The sequence below is a fragment of the Frieseomelitta varia genome, unplaced genomic scaffold, assembly GCF_011392965.1.
Source record: "Frieseomelitta varia isolate USP_RPSP 00005682 unplaced genomic scaffold, Fvar_1.2 scaffold_513, whole genome shotgun sequence".
Taxonomy (NCBI): domain Eukaryota; kingdom Metazoa; phylum Arthropoda; class Insecta; order Hymenoptera; family Apidae; genus Frieseomelitta; species Frieseomelitta varia.
Window position 1 is genome coordinate 35,308 of NW_025110272.1, and position 18,354 is coordinate 53,661.

General features: G+C 28.0%; 1 protein-coding gene across 1 annotated transcript; it reads right to left on the reverse strand.

Annotated features, from left to right (window-relative positions):
- Positions 1 to 73: 73 nt before the first annotated feature.
- On the reverse strand, positions 74 to 18,015 carry LOC122533259 (anoctamin-4). The gene is made up of 14 exons (XM_043662806.1): positions 16,196 to 18,015; positions 15,179 to 15,527; positions 14,260 to 14,404; positions 8,254 to 8,536; positions 8,007 to 8,152; positions 7,540 to 7,785; positions 7,280 to 7,479; positions 7,070 to 7,207; positions 6,765 to 6,982; positions 6,358 to 6,666; positions 5,981 to 6,290; positions 5,686 to 5,891; positions 1,656 to 1,946; positions 74 to 1,364 (listed from the first exon to the last, which is right to left on the reverse strand). The coding sequence occupies exons 1-14, from the start codon at positions 16,232 to 16,234 to the stop codon at positions 1,050 to 1,052; spliced, it is 3,195 nt and encodes a 1,064-aa protein (XP_043518741.1). The 5' UTR covers positions 16,235 to 18,015; the 3' UTR covers positions 74 to 1,049.
- Positions 18,016 to 18,354: the final 339 nt, after the last annotated feature.

Below are 18,354 nucleotides of genomic sequence, written 5' to 3' on the forward strand. Positions count from 1 at the left end.
CTTGAGAGAATCTTTTATCCTTTTTTATATTTTTAGAATAAAAATTAAAGTTAAACAATAACGTTCTTACTATAATTACTATAAAAGCGTCTTTACGAATTCAGTCATCATATTTCTTTTTTTCTTTCATATATGTTAATAAATTGTATGTTAATAAATTTGTTTTAAAAATTATATGTATATTTATAAATTTGTTTTATCACTGGCAACTGGTGAATACTACTTAAAACTATTTTGGAATATAATTTTAGAAAATGAGTATCTGATTTAAGTACCAGGAGGTAATTCTGTGTGTGTTAATACTGATAGCGTTTATATAACAAATTATACATATGTCATTAATTTCATGACCGAACTTTGAAAATTCGTTGAATCAATTTTTGACGGATCTTTAGAAAGTATTGATATATTTTTGGCATTCATACATCATCACATATAGGTTTGATTGTTTCTTGTTTCTTTTGTTTGCATTTTTTACACAATTTTCTGAAATATCACAAATATCGGCTCATTTCTTCGTGTCTAATATCCGATATTTACTTACATACGTAGTTATTTCATTTAAGTACAATTTACATAATGATAGAACTAAATAATCCTTATACAAATGAGCGAGATAAATATTTAAAAAATTTTGTTAAATAATAATAATATCTCTTGAACCGTTCATTTGCCAAATCGATTAACTCCACAAAACAAAAAATTGAGAAATGGGCAAAATACTGTATACTATTTTTAAAATTTCTTTTAAAATGTAATCTCAAAACATTGTAGGATGTTATTGAGAATACAAACGTAGCTTCCATCTAACGGCATGAAATGCTATATCTTTGGAATAATCACATTGGCTTCTGAAATAAATTATTGTTCCACGGTCAAAAAAAATTTTATTTAATTAAATAAAACCTAATTATTAAAGAAAGATTTTCAAATATATTCAAATACATACAAAGTTAAGTATCACTTTGTTATTTTAAAAATTCAAAAAGTGGAGTTGGTCTTTGAACGGCTCATGAAATCGTATTACTTCCTCACAGCACCCTTCGAAATCATGTTACTTCCCACACAGTCGAACCATCACTGTTTCTATTGTGTCTGGAAGCTACATCAACGTGGGCATCTAAGCCATCGCTCAGTTTACTAAAGCGTCTTGCCCAGCTCCCTCTGGCACCTCCTGCAGCTCTTCCTCCAATACTACCTGCTTCTCTAAGCATTGACAGAATATCATCCTCGTCTTCTCTACTTTTTATACCTTTCTCGTACTTGGCCTCTTGAGCCAATAAACGTTCCCGTTGCAATTGAGTCGCCAAAGAACGAGGTACAGCTGGTATCACGTAGCTCATAATGCCAGTTAAGGCGAAAACCTAATTGGAATTCCAAATGTTTCATTTTATTGACAGTCTTTTAAAAAAATTAATTTTATAGGTAAAATATATGGAAGTTAAGAATCACAGTGATATAAGTCAGTCTTACTACTTTTCATAAAATAGTGTCTTGCGTGAAACTGTATTGTGATAGAAAATAAAATTATAGCTCAATTATAAAATTGAAAGACTGATATTTTTAAAAATTAAAGTACTCGATTTGAATTAAGATTTATTCGTCACTATGATTTTTAACTTGTCATATAGACAATAAAGCGAAGTGGAGCGTACGATATGCTCAAAGACGACGACAAAAGCTAAACGGGCTGCGAAAACATGCCAATATTGCGGACTGAGTCCGTATGGATCGTTTGAGTGATCCGGTCCATTTCTGTAGCCTCTGTATTGACAAGTTTCCGGATGATTTTTATCCATATCACTCTTCATGTCTTCTCGATAATCTGATGTATTGAATTCTGATAGAGAACTATCGATATAACCCACTAAATCCTCTGTGGGAGAGTAAACGATAGCATAAACACTACGCGGAATAAAATCTGACGTGTACGCGATAACAAATGCCTGTGAATTATAAAACAAGATTATTGTTAGACATTTATTATTTGTAATACAAATGCAATTTTAGATTAAGAAGTCTGGTAATTATTTAGAAAAAATGATCCTCGCCAATTTTGATGACTTTGAATAATGTTGTCAAAGTTCTGAACAATTTTTTCCTATTATGTTACAACTATTAAACCTTAGTTTCCGAGATATATAATGACTCCCATTAATATTCGGATATTAAATATTCAAACTGTTATAATTTTGTAAAAAAAAATTATTTATTTACGAGAATATTTTCAATCGTTCATTTTATTCTAAAATTTTTTATATTACGTAAAAAACGAGTGGATAAGTGAAGACATCTTTCTCCTCGAAAATGTTGCAAATTGTCATAGTACATAAAAACAATTTGTATTCGTATATAAAAAAAATTTTTTTCCTGAGTGAATGGATTTGAGAAATGGATTTGAAAATTGAAGTCTTTTCTTAACGATTCCTCGAAACTTGCTGTACAATTTTTTTTTTGCTAATTTATTCAACTTTGAATGTCAGGTGAAAACGAATATAACGAAAATGTTACAATTTCTTGAATTTCCATCATTTAAATCTAATATTCAAAATTCAATAAAATGAAAAAAAAAAAAAATGATACGTCAAGTTTACGAAGATTGTTGTAAAGGGAAAGCTTTAATCTTTAAATCCATAGTAGATTCAGTTATGAAAAAAATTTTTTAATATTTCTATACTATTACACAATTTATAACATTTTCGATCCTTACTCATAACATTCCTTACGTAATATAAAACGTTTTTATATAAAATTAAAATATAAAATATAAAAACGTTTTAGAATAAAACGAATAACATATTTTGAAAGTAGAGACTTCAAGCCCAAGTTTATGGTTATATAATTTCTTTTTACAAAATTATAACAGTTTCAATATTTAATGTCCGAATATTAATCGGTGTTACTATATAAAAATACGTTTTAGGATACGTTTACACTGTCGTGTAAGATGATAAATGATTTAAAAAAAAATTTTCAGTATTTAACAATTAGGCATTGACTTCATATATATCCGAAATATAACTATTCAATTTTAATGTATAATATACATATAAATAAACTATTTTTATGCTTGGCATTAATGATTTGATTTAAACGAAAGTTGCCCTTTTGATTTAACTGGAGCTGCGATAAACGTTGAGGACGAAACATCAAAATACGAGTACATTTCATTGTTTAATAATCGAAATGTTTATATTGGAGTAGCGATCATAGTGACAATAAAAGCTATATTTTTATTTCTTCGCTATTATCACTGCTCTCATAATTGAATGTATTGACTGTATTGACAGTGGACAAAAAAATTAATGAATGAAATGTTTACCAAATTACTCTTATGATAATGATATCAAAAGTGCACAAATTACTATATCGGATTTATGTTAGATAGATTATGGGACAAAGTAGCCAAAGTAGAAATATATTCAATACAACATGTAATATTCGTTTACTGTAATTATATTTAATGTGTAGTGTAATATATTTTAATTATAGTAGATTTTAAATAGTAGATATTTACAATAGGATTGTGACATAAATAAAGTTTTAAATGAATCACCAGAATTAAACCTCATATTTAATTCCTTTGAAATTTCTTGTCCATTAAATAATATTCAATATATTCTCTATCTATAATTGTGTTATGCAAAACATAGATAGCTTTAACAATATCCGTCCGCTATATTTATAAAAGTTTCTATAGCATTGCTTACAATTCTTCATTTAGAGAAAAAAATTCCAAAAGTATATACAACGCTTCTTTGTGTTCTTGATACTTTGGCATTGAAATATTCTTTGTCTGTATCTAATTGTTGTCCATTGACAACAACAAATTTCTAAGAAGGAAAGCTTCATTTTCTATAAATACATAAGATACATTAATTTCAGAATTTGGCAAAACAGTGCCATTTGAAATTTCAAGATGTCCATCTGATAAATATAAAAACATTATTGTTACTCCATTATAAACACGCCAAATATATTTAACGACTTTTATTTATAGCTCCAACGTCAATATACCTTTATACCTTTTCAATTCCCAGAATGTGACAAATTTATTTTGACCCAAGGAAAAACTTTCGGTTCATATAAAGAAATTGTAGCTGCAAAGAGGAAGAGAAATACATAAAATTATAGTCATATCATATATAGATAATTATAAATCCAAGATATTTGTCAACATCATATATGTATATAAAAACTGTATATCAAGCAATGCTGTGTTATATGTCTATTTATTCTACTATGCGCAAATAAATAATTTTGCTTTTAGTATATTTATATTATTTTAGTATATTTATGGTGTATTAAAAACAATAATGTAAAAAGGTATTGATTTCTGTCTTGTTATATATTTTTCAGGAAACAATTATTAGAATTATAAATTATATATAGATTATACAAACAGAGAATCATATATGAAAGTAATACAAAAAGGAAGTTACATACCAATTGAATCGCGTTAGTAGTTCGAAGATTAAAAAATAATAAAAAGCCACCGATTTCAGCGATTTTTAGATTTGTAACAGGATATTCAAGAATCTACACTTCAGCAAACAGTATACTTTCTTGAGTTCCTCAGATGACATATTTATTAAGAATAATTTATTTTTATGAATTGCAAATGACAACGATATTATAGCTTTTATCCTTCGATTCAATTTCAACTCAAACTAGCATCGATAATTAAAATGAGTTAATCGTTTTAGTTAGATTATACCAGGTGAATCACTTAAGACTAGAAGTTGAAATATTTTCCTAATGATTAATTATATCTAAAAATGTTTTAGACAAAAGTTGAGTGGTTTCCAAGCATTAATTGATATAATTATAATAAATATTTATTTTATTCTAATCGCAATAAATAATAAATAAACATTACGCAATCTCGCGTAATAACTAATGCTGCTATTATAGATAAATTTATAGATATTTTATGAGCATTATTTCGAATTATAATTAAAATATCTCCTAAACTAATGATTTTTCAGTATAAATAGTTTAATACTTTTTTTTATGCCTGAATCGATTAATATATTAAAAAATATACTTTCACTTCAGAAAATAAACTTTCAAACACTTTCTATATATCGACATTAAAAGATAATAATTATATCAATTATTATTTTTTTCTTGAATTCGTTGTAAAATTTTTGTCATGAAACATTTTTTAATATGATTAATCATTTCGAAAATATTTCAGCTTCTAGTCTTAGGTGATTTATCAGATAAAACAGCTGATATAAAGTCAATATAAGTCAAAGATGTATATACATAAATGCTTATTCAACATTACTTACATATTGTACTTTATAAATTGTATTAGTGTCTTAACCTCACTAACTCAAAACCAGTGGTGTCATCCCTAATCGACCTATTCTAAATAATTGCTTTACTTTTATCTCCAAATTTTTTGATATATAGTTTTGGATTTTCGAATCGTAAAAAATCCTTCTTGCAAGTAAAATGTTTTTATGCAAAAAAGCTATTTTCTAAATTTCAGCTAAATCGAACTTTTTGGAAATTACTTCGAAAATTTTTTACGTAGATATATCTCAGAAACTAAGGCCGAGCAGCAGCAACGTAAAGAAAAAGTTGTTCAGAATGATGACCTTGACAATATATTTCAATATCCCCTTCTCTGATATGTAATTACCAGAACTTTTATTATTACGTGTATATACGTACATTTGATACTACAGCAACGTAAGTTACTCCACGAAGTATACCATACCAAGCTCCTATATCTTCCACCCTCTCCGCTAATGGCCTCCTTGCCTCCTTTATCATCTTATATGCATCAAGTCGTATTTCAGCTATGTTATTTAATAACGCAAACAATGGTGCTAATGGAAATGCGGCGACGAATAAAGTTACAAATCCATACTGTAAAACTGTAAAAAAAAAGTAATAAATTGGAAATATATTTAATAATTATATTATTTAATTTCCCTTTCATAATGAGTTATTTAAATTTATTTACTCATTTCTAAATATTCATCAAACAATGCAAGTCTTCCAGGATCCTGCAACTGATAATCCTTTTCCCAATAAGTATATGGTCTGCCGTGATCTTTTGTAGCGGCAACATGGTTTCTTTTGCGCCACCAATTCCACATTTTCGGTGACAATATCTCAACAAAATTATTAAAGCATTGCTTGCCCACCATTATAATAGCGAGCTGTATACAAACTTCTGATAGGCATCCAGCTGGATCGCAAACGTCTGTTTTTATACGAGAAAATTCAGAAGCTCGAGCGGTTGTGTCTCCGGGATGAACAAAAAATCTACCCTGTAAGCCGCCTTTTTTAATAAATTTGCTTCGCTTCATATGGTGCAACAAATAGCATGTTACCAACTTTAAAGAATGCTATATAGATAAGAGATGAATAAAAATTGACGAACTCGAAGAGAAATATCTTGAATGTGAAACTGGATTCGTACTCGGTCTGCGTCCTAGGATTCTCCATGTTCACCATCCACCGTGCTAAACGATGATATACTCGTGTAAGAATCATGATGATAATCAAGTTAATTAAAGCGGCAGTCATGGAGGTGAAGATTTTTGCGTGTCTTTTTAAAAATGAACCCCCGCCACCATAAAATACGGCTACTAGCGATATTCGAGAGATAATAGTTGCCAGAACAGCACCCAAAACTACGCATATCTGAATGAAAAATTACCAAATACGTTAACAGAGCAAATTTATTTAATATTAATTTATATTACTAATTTATTGAATGAATGATAAAATTTCTTAATTACCATAAAAAATACTATAGAACTTGTGGCACAAGAACGTAAAACCTTAGACCATACTGGTAAATAAGGTTCTCTTTCCCTGGTCACAGGATTTATTCGAAATGTTTTCACTGTGGTCTCGAATTCAGGTCTAGGTTCTTCATCGCTTTCAACATTCTGGAGATCCCATTCCCAAACTATTACAGCTTGTCTCCTTTTCCATAACTCAAGAAATGTTGTGGCTAAATAATTGAAAATAAGAAGATAAAAGTTACGCATCAAAATACTAAATATACATATGTACATACATATATATATATGAAACATACCCCAAAAAGACATGAAGATGGCAAAGAAGACAGTGGCAGGATTATCGAATAAGTAAGTTAATTTTGAGAATATGCAGGATTCGCCGAGTCTTTGATAACTACATGCTTTGTCACAGAGAGGACATAATGTAATATTTCCTGAACAAAAAGAAATTTAATAAAACGAGAAAACAAACAAAATAATATAAAAATTGTATACAACAAAAATACCTGCTATATTAGAATCACATATTTCTTTGCTAGGTATGTTATCAGGTCCATCCATACTTCCTACACCATACATGAAACATAAAAGGCCAACGATTGCTGGAGCATACAGACATTTTGTGTAAAATCCTAGCCATGCGAAGTAAAGAGCTACCTTTTCACCGAAATATCGTCTGATCAACCATAGAGGTTGTTTCTTATACCTAAATATACAAAAAACTATGTATTTATTTTAAAAGAAATAAAATGGCCAATGAAATTACCATTGCGAAGGTCTAGCCCATATTAAATATAGTAAATATCTATCAAGAATTTCGCCATTGAGTCCAGGCTTATTATAAGGGCCCTCATGCAAAGAAAAGCAATCAAGATACGTTCCATCCGTCAAAAGTCTACGGATACCTGCTTTTTCGTGATTTTCATCGTACCGTGTCCTCAATAATATTTGCATCACTATCAAAGATCTTTGCGCTGGTGTATAAGCTGTATCCCTATCTTTTACTACAAATCTAGAAAAAAAAATAAAGATATTAACTATTGTAATTATCTTATAACATATAACGTATAGTATTATATACATATGTTGTTATATACGTTATATTATATACCTCATATATTTTGAATTTATCTTATCTCGCATGCAAGGAAAAGTCAATAATTATCCGCAGTATAATGTAGTAGAATAAAAGTGAAGAAAATTATTGACTTACGCCAGTAATAAAATGTTTACCTTTCTTCTCGATCACCAGAATCAATGCTATCATAAAAGCTAGGTTCTTCCGGGTACTTCTTTGTGTCCCAAGTATGTATTCTTTTTATCCATTGTATCCATTTTTCCCAAAATTTTGAGTTTTCTTTCACATCCTCATTACCTTGCTAACAAAATAATAATATAATATTTAATTATTATTATGAATAATATAATATTTATATAAAATAATATGTTTATTATAAAAAATAAAGTTTCATGGACCTACCCAAGCCTTAACAGAAATAGTAATGAATCTTTTTGTGGGTAATTTTAAGTTCATTACTTCAGCGTATTGAACTTTGATCTTCCATGGAATGTGCAACTTCAAGAAATAAGTTTTTCCATCGAATGAGTTCTCTTTTGGTTCCAGTTCCAACTGCAAACCCTCTTTTAATAGATTCTGTTGAAAAACACGTCTCTGTTCTCTTCGACGCGCTTCTATTTCAGTCATTACCCCATTGTTCTCTTCTTGATACACCAGCACGATATCAATGCGTCTACGACCATCTCTGCAAGTAGTAGAATACTATGAAATGTTTAACAAATTATAATGCTAACAACAATAAAAGTTTAAAATTATTAAAAATTACAATAATTCTCTAGAAAAGAGAACTCTGCACCAATATCAATGACGTAATTCTCTAGAAAAGAGAACTCTGCACCAATATATGACTTTTATTGAATTCAGAATATTCATATTCATATATTCAATATCGTTAATACCTAATTGATTTGATAGGAAAATATGGATTAAAAATTTCGTTAATATAGTGTAAAATTTTTAATGAAGAATAATAAATTAATATTAAGATAAATATTGGAAATTCAAATAATTCAAATAATTTCAATAGTATGATTTTTCAATAGTATTTTTCAATAAATTAAAAAATTTATTTAATATTAAATCAATAATAAAATATAATGTTTATGAGATAATTATAATTATAAGTATTATAATTAAATTATGAAATGAAATTAAATTATCTGATTACTTAGCCTTACTTTCCAAAATATTTATAAAAATATTTCTTTATCTGTTTCTTTTTTATTTGTTTTATTTTATTTATTGGCAGCCACCAATAAAACTTAATCAGATAATTACATAATTGTGTGGAAAATTAATATGTTAAAATTAAATAATTAATTAATTATGTTAAAATTAAAATGAGATATCAATATCTTCATTCACTAAATTAAAAACAAAAATTATGCAAATTCGCAGATAAGGGTTTCTAATATAAGACGTCATTTATTTTTTTAATTTTTTTTTTTTTGCATATTGGGCATACAAAATCTATCTCAGTCCCGCATTTTCGTGAGTCCATCAATAACACTACAATGAACTTATTGTTCGCCGTGTATTAGAAGAATATAGAGTTGTGCAAAATAAGCATTTTATGTCGTAATTTTCTTCATGATCGCAAGCTATTCGTTTTATATCCAATCCCCGTAAACCAAAATATCTATTATCCATATTAATTTCTTGGCTTAATACAGGCTTTCTACCAAGAATCTTTGATACCAGTTCTTCAGGAAAAATGTCAATATTTCTTTACGTACCCAAAAATTCTAGAGTTCTTTTAAGGACACTAAAAAATTTCGCCGTCTTTTTATAAACTATATTACTTTAATTTCCAATACCATTTCCGATCTTTATCCCTATTCTTTCCGTTTTTTTTTTTTTTAACAGAAACCCCTTAAAAAATAAACATTGGGTATCTTATATAAGACCTGTCTCATAATAGGAATTTCCAATGGTCTCATATTCAATAATTCAATAATTTAAATGGAATTTACATCTCAAGATCTAAAGTACTAATTGAAAAAGGTCATTTATTCATTTTTTAGCACATTCTACGCTTAAACAACGGTGAATTGGAAAACTATATCAACGATACAGAAGTTTGAATCTCATTTATGATTAAGTAAAATGAAATCTGTTACAGTGTTGTTAAATTGAAAAATTCATTTTGCGAATTCGTAGTAAAAATTCGAAATTTTAAGTTATAAAAAAAATACTAATACATAATTTTAAATATAGAATCATTTATACTTCATCATTCTTAAAAGTAATTCTTAACTAACTAAATTTTCAATTATTTCTTCAAATTATTTTGGTTTGTAAATCTAAATGATCCTATTCCTGCTGATCGAGATGAGATTTGGAAAGAAAATTCATATAAAGAATGTGAAAGGAATCCAAATATAAAATTTTAGCATCGAGAATTCAACCATTTGGAATATAGATCTTTCAATTTTACAAAATCTGTGTGTAAGATAGAGCAAATAACTAGCAACTAATGTAATAGGATTGTAATACGTGTATCTAAAGTAAACAAAATCGTATCGTACATATGCAATTGTCAATAAGAACATGTATGTATATTGATATTGGTTAAGACTAACAGCAGTGGCCAACGAAGCATAGTTGTCCTTATTTAATTTTTGTACTATTTGCTGTCTTTCGTTGTTTTTTATATATTAGATTTGTGAAATTCAAAACGGTTAAGTTCCTGAAATTAAAATTTTATACTTGAAGTCTTTTGACATCTTTTATAATACGTTTTGATTGGCGGTGAGAGGGGAGCGGAGGTTCATTTAGAGGTTTATTTTGTATGGAGGTTTAAGTCAACTAAGTTGCAATTTTGAAAGAGGCCGATGACGGATCAACATAAAATTTTAAGAGAACGAGGAGAAAAACTCCAAATATAAAATTTTAGCTTCGGCTATTTAATGGGAAACTTTTGGAAAAATTGATTGAATTTTGCGTATACAGTCATTACTAATATAACAATTCTCGCTCTATTTGAAAATTATAAATGTAATCATTTATGCAAAGGAACACGATGAAAAATTGTCGATAATCGAACTGTTTTAATTTCATGAAATCATACATCAATCTATTTACTCCCATTTTAAAACATAAAACTCCTATTTTGATTGTTTTGTTTGTTCAAATCTTTTTGTTCAAAAATATTTTTACGACATATATATATAAAATAAATATTTTTACAACAGATGGAAAATAAATATATTTCTATTCTCGAAAATTGTAAAAATTTTCTTTTTGTTATTAAATATTATGAAAAATTTTTTTGACTAAATCCATTATCATTTTGAAAATTGAAATTTTCTTTTTTCAACAGCCTTTGAAACAAGTTTTATTGAATATTAAGACGAATGTTAGGATTTCTCGAATTTTTGTCGTTCCTAATGTTCAAAATTCAATAAAATGGTGGAAAAAAGAGAAAATTTGTTGTAAAGAGAAAGTTTCAACTTCCAAGGCCATAGTGGATTTATGAAAAAAAATTTTCAATGTTTCAAATGTAAAATTATTTTTTAAAAAACAGAGGGCAGTCAAAATAAAAGTTTTATGCTTTAAAATGAAACCAAGTAGAATCTAGATTGTTACATGATTTTTTTTACGAAATTATAACAATTTAAATGAGTTCTATTATTCTCTTCACTATAATGTACATCAAGCATGTCGAAACTTGTTCGACGAAAGGTTATTAAGGCGAAAAGTACAAACTTTGAGGAAAATTATTAATTTAAAATTCCATTTAAAATTAATTGTGGTGTAAAATTTTCCTCACAAAATCAATTTGTATCTGCTGAAACAATGGAGGTAAAACGATCTTAAAAGGTAAAGTCTTTTTAAAAAGACTAAAGCTACGAAACTCTACCTAAATGGTCTTTGTATTCTACATGCAAATATTTAATAAAATATTATTGTTAAATGTGTTTAGGTTTCCTTCTTCTACTGCATAATAAAAATTATTATATTTTAAGTTATTGTTTACTATTTATTATTTGAATAAAAATTTACTCAAATTTCCCGAGATGCTAGTATTTAACACTTCAGAACCGGGTTGGATCGAATAATTTTGATCGTATTTTAGCGGAACAATGAACGATTGCCAAACCTGCCTATTTTGCTAATTTAACCATTTTATTGAGTTTTATTCTGATGGGAAACAGTAACAGAAATATGACAAATTCAAACTTTTAGGATAGTTTTGACAATTATGTTTTTGTCAGGAAATCTTTATCCTTTTAACTCGCTTCTCATTTGTCATTTTGCGTGATGATAAACACAATTGAAAAGAGACAAGGTGAAAATAGGAATGAACAATATATTTTGAATTCGTATAAAATCTTAATAAAGTATATCATTATAAAAGATAATCATAATAAAAATCATAATAAAACATATCATTAAATCTTTACAAAATCATTCATATTTTATATTAACTTTCGCACAATAAATACCAGATTAATTTGACTCGACTACTATGTATTACTTGACCGCAATAGATATTCCTATTATTTTGAAATTATAACTACTTTAACAATCGTCTCATTCCGTAATATTTCTCTAGGTGAAATGATCGGAATGAAACGGTTTATTGATTAAGTTTAAATTTTTGTATTTGTAAGAATACAAAAAAAAAAAAAAACATCACTTTGAAATGTTGTAAAAATAACTTTGAAAAAGAATTCTTTCCATTATATTCTATTATACGGATAATACTGTTTGTCAATTTATTCAATTTTGTATTGAATGTTTCTTTCATTTTTTTCAGAAAAATAACGCAAATAATTATATATTCTTATTTAAATGCTGTATAAAATTTGAAATATCTTAAGAACTCTTTTCGACATTTTTATTCGATATTTTTAACTTTTTTATTAGGAATGGCATGAGAAATTGTATAAAAAAAATCACGAAAATTCATTAAAAAGACAATGCACTTCTGTAAAAAATCGCACTATACAATGGTGGAACTTTTTAAATAATGCCTAAATTCAGTCTGTACTTATATGTGTATATATATGTATGTATGCATGCACGCAATTAAATATCACCAAGTTCAATTTAAGAAATAAAGAATTTTCGATGTGGAATTGCTATATTTTTTTATTTTAATTCCTATCGCCAATAATGTTGCAGTGCAATATCTGTCTAAATCGATATGAAATGACAGGATATAACATGAAAATGATAAGCGAGTTAGATGACCCTGAAAACGGACGCAAAAAAGCGTTAAATATTCGGACTATGGCAATTGGTCAATGCCAACATATTAGCAAACTAATTTTTCGAGATTATTTTAAAATTATTGCAATATTATTCTAAGATCAACTCAAAAGTATTTTAAAGTCATCCAGTATCATTTCAAGATCATCTAGCATGATTTCAAAAAATTTATTTCAAATAAACTGTCATTCAGTGTTTTAGGAGATTGTTTCAAAATTATTTTAAAATCATTTTAAAATCATTTGAGATAATTTTTAAAATAATTTGAAAATCGTTAAGGAAAATAGTGAAGCTTATTTAGAAAATATATATACTGAATAATTAATGTCTTTCAGAATGATTTAACAGAAAAGCAACAACCACACTCATAACTAGACCGAATCTTAGATTGTGTCAGCTATGAATAGAAAAAAGTCTGTCGTTATGATATAAAGCCGATTGATATAAAGCTATTTGATATAAAGCATAAAATCGCAATAATGTAATGTACTGCTAGAGGTCATGCGATGAGAAAATTAATTATCCAAACGTCACTTTTTTTCTACTTCTGTGTTTTGTAACATCGCGCTTCTGTTACTGGCTAATTATATAGAAATGTTCCTGATAAACCGACTGCATTATTTTTGTTCACTATGCGTGATAATATTTACATGTTATGATTATGAATTTATAGATTACTATTCCTTTTTTTTTCTTTTTAATCAATTGAAAAAATAAAGAACAAAAAATTGGTGAAATTAGAGATTCTGTACTGTATGTATACTACCATATATAAATTATTGTTATAGCATAATTTCATTCAAAAGATTGATATTTTTATTACGTTTCGACAATTGACGAATATTCCTCTATCGTTAATTTCCTGCAATTTTTAAGTTTCATATTCATCTTTAATAAATAGCTGATGCTTCATAAAATCTGTATAAATCTTTTCAATATTGTAAGTAACACACATTTTAATCGTTCTAAAATTTCAACAACGACGACATATTTAAAGCCTTTAGCAATTATTTTAATATTAGTTATTCTTTTTATCAATATCTTAATTATAAATGTCAAGTTCAAATCAAAAGAGATTTGTTTGAATTATATTGCAATAATTTAAAAGTGTCCACATACTTATCACGATCATACAAACATTTTTTAAAGATATTTTCTATTTAAAAAAAATATATTTTGGAAAATAAATACCGGAAGTAGAGTGTTTCAGGATCCACTTCCCCTTCTGAGGACGAATCCTTTTGCAATAAAATATTTCGTGGTATATCTTCAGAAATCGGTGTTTCTGGCAACGACGGAGTATCTTCTGGTGTCGCTGGTACTGTAAGTTTAGGACCTACAAAAAATAATATCTTTAAATTAATTTCAGATTTCGGAATATAAAGTCAAAATTATTGTACTAATGTTGCTCTTAACTAATAGCGTTACTTGAAGTTTTTAAATAGATCAAAAGATAATTAACCAATGCATGTATAAAAGAAACACTCAGCGTAATAACTTCCTATCGATGATATTTATGCGCGTAAACAAGATAGTCAGCACCTGTTGCGTGAAATTGCAATCCGTTACTGTGTCTGAATTGATTGTATATGCATACGGCAAACTGTGCAAAATCCTTTAACTTTGAGAGTCTACGTGGCAAAAGAAACAGTCATAAAGTCACATACCTCGTACAAATTTTAAAGTAACTTTACAAAAGGCGGGGTATAATTATCGTTATCAGAAGTTTCACATTCCATGAAACGAAAAAGAAGAATAATAATAGGATAACACGTGTTGGCTTGACGATAATCCGATTCCGTTAAAGTTACCGATCCATTATTAATATCCATCATTCGTGACATACTGACATTTATATGCATATTGATCGCAGTTTATTGACTTAGGCCTATTTCAACCACTGCAAGGCTAACGTGCCATTACGAATATTTTATATACCGGCCATTCAAATTCTTAATTAAATTCTTTTCTTTTCTTTTCCTTTTTTTTTAGTAAATGTTTTAGTAATGTTTTAGTAAATATTAAATAATAAGAGAAAGAGAATTGCAAAAGAAATAAACTAAAGAAATCAAAGATAGATAGAAAAATGTTGAAAGTATTGGAATCCTACCGAAAGCATCCCGTGCAGTCACATTTGTTCCTGAGGGATAAACGCTGGCCCTGGATAATTTTTTGTTAATTATTGGCGATCCATTCGATTGAATACCATTTTTATCCACTTCATAAATTATTTCTTTGGTATTTTCAACTTGCGTGCTTTTGTTCACACTGGGAGAATCTGATTTTATAGAATTTGCCATGGTTTTTCGGGGCGAAGAATTCTTTGAACTTTCGGATGTTTCTTTCGATGGCGCATTTTCTGTTCCCATCGTATTCACGTTCGTTTGAGATTCGTTCGAGCTTGATTCAGTAATATTTGTGTTATGTATAGATAAACTCGGCTGTCTGCTGTGGCTATTCTAGAAAGATTAAATATCTTTTTTTTATTGGTATAAATACATAATTATATCCAATTACATTATTTGCTTCAAAATTAACAAAACTTGGAATATGGAATATATAACTTGGAATATATAATGTTTCATTGAGGACATGTTGAGGACAACTTTTATAGTAATTTTAGCAGTTTTTATAGTGATCTTAGCAGTATTGTAGCTTTTTGTTAATTTAAATACTTTGTTTCATTGCGCGTATATAATTATTATTATGCCTTATCTTCTGCAGAGGGATCGTTGAAATATAAAATACTTAGTCGCGAAAACGTTTATCGTATAAATATTTCGTAATTTTCTGGATAATTTAGTAACGGAACTTTCGTTTATGTAGCATAGCATGTAGTTAAGTGAATAATCTAGAATCTAGATTCTAAATCTCCCAGCTGGTTTGTACGCATTATTTAGATACATTTTATTGATGAGATGTATCGATCAACTGAAACGAGTACGATGCAATTTTTAAAATATTCACCATATTTTTTTTATCCATTAGAAAGAACATTTAGTATAATTTATATATGTATATATATTCCTATTGCTATCTAACTATGGATAATTAACGGGTAGTTATTAGTTTTTTACATATAGATATTATATTGATCATAAAAAGAAAGGGAAAAAATGCGAAATACCTGTGTTTCATCCTCAATTCGAAGTTCATTGTTATCCATTGTGTTCAAAAATGTTTGATAAACAATGTCGAGAAGAATTCTTTGTCATCGGTAACAGTTAAAAAAAAGTATAAGTTCCACAGGGTAATTTTGATCAATATTGCCATCCTGTAGATTGAAATGATAATAAAATTCTGTTTTCTTTAACAGAGAGCGAGATCGATCTGTCTATTTTCATGATAACGATTCGCACTAAATGATGCTTCATGCAACACACTAATCTTCATCAAATTATTATTATTATTATATCGCATGAAAATCCCAAGTGTCACAACTTCCTACAAGGGTATATTATCGATGTTGAAAATTGTTAACTTTATAAATTCTTTCGTTGCTCATCGTGCTAATCATAGTTTGGTAAAGAAAAGGGAATACACTGGAGTCACCGTATGTAACATTATGAGTGTCAGTAATAATAAACTTCTGATCTTTTTCTCAAAAAAATTGTTTTTTTTTTTAAAACATTAAATGTATAGTTGCACGTACATCGATTGACGAGCGTTTTCGCAACTTTATTTCAGTCATTGATCGATTGACAAATGTGTTACAGGAAATAACGGAGAATTGATAAAAAAATCAGATTCTGGTTCCGATCGACATTTATATGTAAAACTTGCAACAGTAACGTCAGTATAGTTGAGTAAATGATGATCGATCACAGTTTGTATTTGTGACTTAGCCTTGCTTTGACTCTTTTTCTCAATTATGAATGGAATACTAGCTATCTACTCTATAGTTATCACTTTTCCGAATCAGACGAGGTTCGGGTACCCTTGGCCCATTAAGAAACATGCTAACAGTTTTTTTATCGGATCTAAGACGAATACAAATCCGTTACACAGAACTGGATGTTTTTGGATAATTAATTGCAATCTTTATGATTAATGTTTTGAAATATATATAAATGTTTGTTGTGTATATTTTGTTGTGTTCTTTTAGTCAGAACATTTTACTTCGTTCGTCACTTCCTTCGTTAATTCTTTTTTAAACTTCCGTTTTATTCTTACATCTGATTGTTAATTATTATTTATGTAATTTCATTCTTATCTACGTATATAGTTCCTTTTCTTCTGATTTATGATTTCAAATATCATTATTGATATCTTGTACACTTGAAAACAGTACAACAGTACATTATTGAAGAAGACACTCTGTTTTATAATGGTGATTTTTAATATCGTAGAAATATATTCAGAAAGTTGTCAGGAACGTATATATTGACAAGACATAGATTATATTTCTGAATAATTAATACGATCATATTTTGTTCGGAAGACTCCGAAATAACTTAGAAACTTTTCTTCATCGATCATTTTTTCACTTTAGATAATTTGTTTCAAAAAGAAAAGCACTTTCATGTGAACAAATTACTTTTCCAGTTGAAGCTGATAACATTAAACAGCACTAAAATATATTAATCACTAACGCTAGATAATAATTGCCACTCCTATTTCTTTCTTTGAATTTTTAATTCTAAATAACAACTGTGTAATATATACTTGATCTAAAATTTGGTAAAATATCCTTAATTATTAAACACCGTGTTCTTAGTTGTCAAATGACGCCGGTAACTTCTACCGCAATACTGTGACACATAAGTACTGACCTCCTCGTGGCAGGATGATACTTATATGTTACACACATGACCATGCGTGTGTTATTTACGAATGATAGCTATACCTTTGCATGCCTTTGCACGAATAGAATATATATGTAATTGAGAGATCACATGTGTTCCGATATTCTTTTACATTCGGACTATATCTATAAACACCATTACAATCTAGCATAAATGTATAATTTTATTCGTAAGAGTAACAAATGATTATGAATTTTTCTTGTAAGAATTTGTTATCAAGTTGACGTATAATAATTCTTGGAACCTAGAACAGTTGCAAAAGTTACAATTTTCCGAATTGTGTTTTTGTTTTTCATTAAATATTTCTTTGTTCATGGTCATTTTTTTTTATTAATTACCTCTAAATATTGTTGTAAATGTTCACACATGTACGAACACATTATGTTTGATATACATCGCATGACATATGCATTACTTGTGTATACATTTGAAATGATATATGTTTCACACACGCGAAAAGGTATCAAGGATTTTAACCCTT

Bases quoted from the DNA above. Each gene is read 5' to 3' on its own strand.
- LOC122533259 (XM_043662806.1), bottom strand. From the start codon at position 16,234: ATGGATAACAATGAACTTCGAATTGAGGATGAAACACAG. The intron at 14,405-15,178 runs GTAGGATTCCAA...TATTTTTTGTAG, and splicing joins GACTGCACGGGATGCTTTCG to GTCCTAAACTTACAGTACCA. The intron at 5,892-5,980 runs GTAAATAAATTT...TTTTTTTTACAG, and splicing joins TGATGAATATTTAGAAATGA to TTTTACAGTATGGATTTGTA.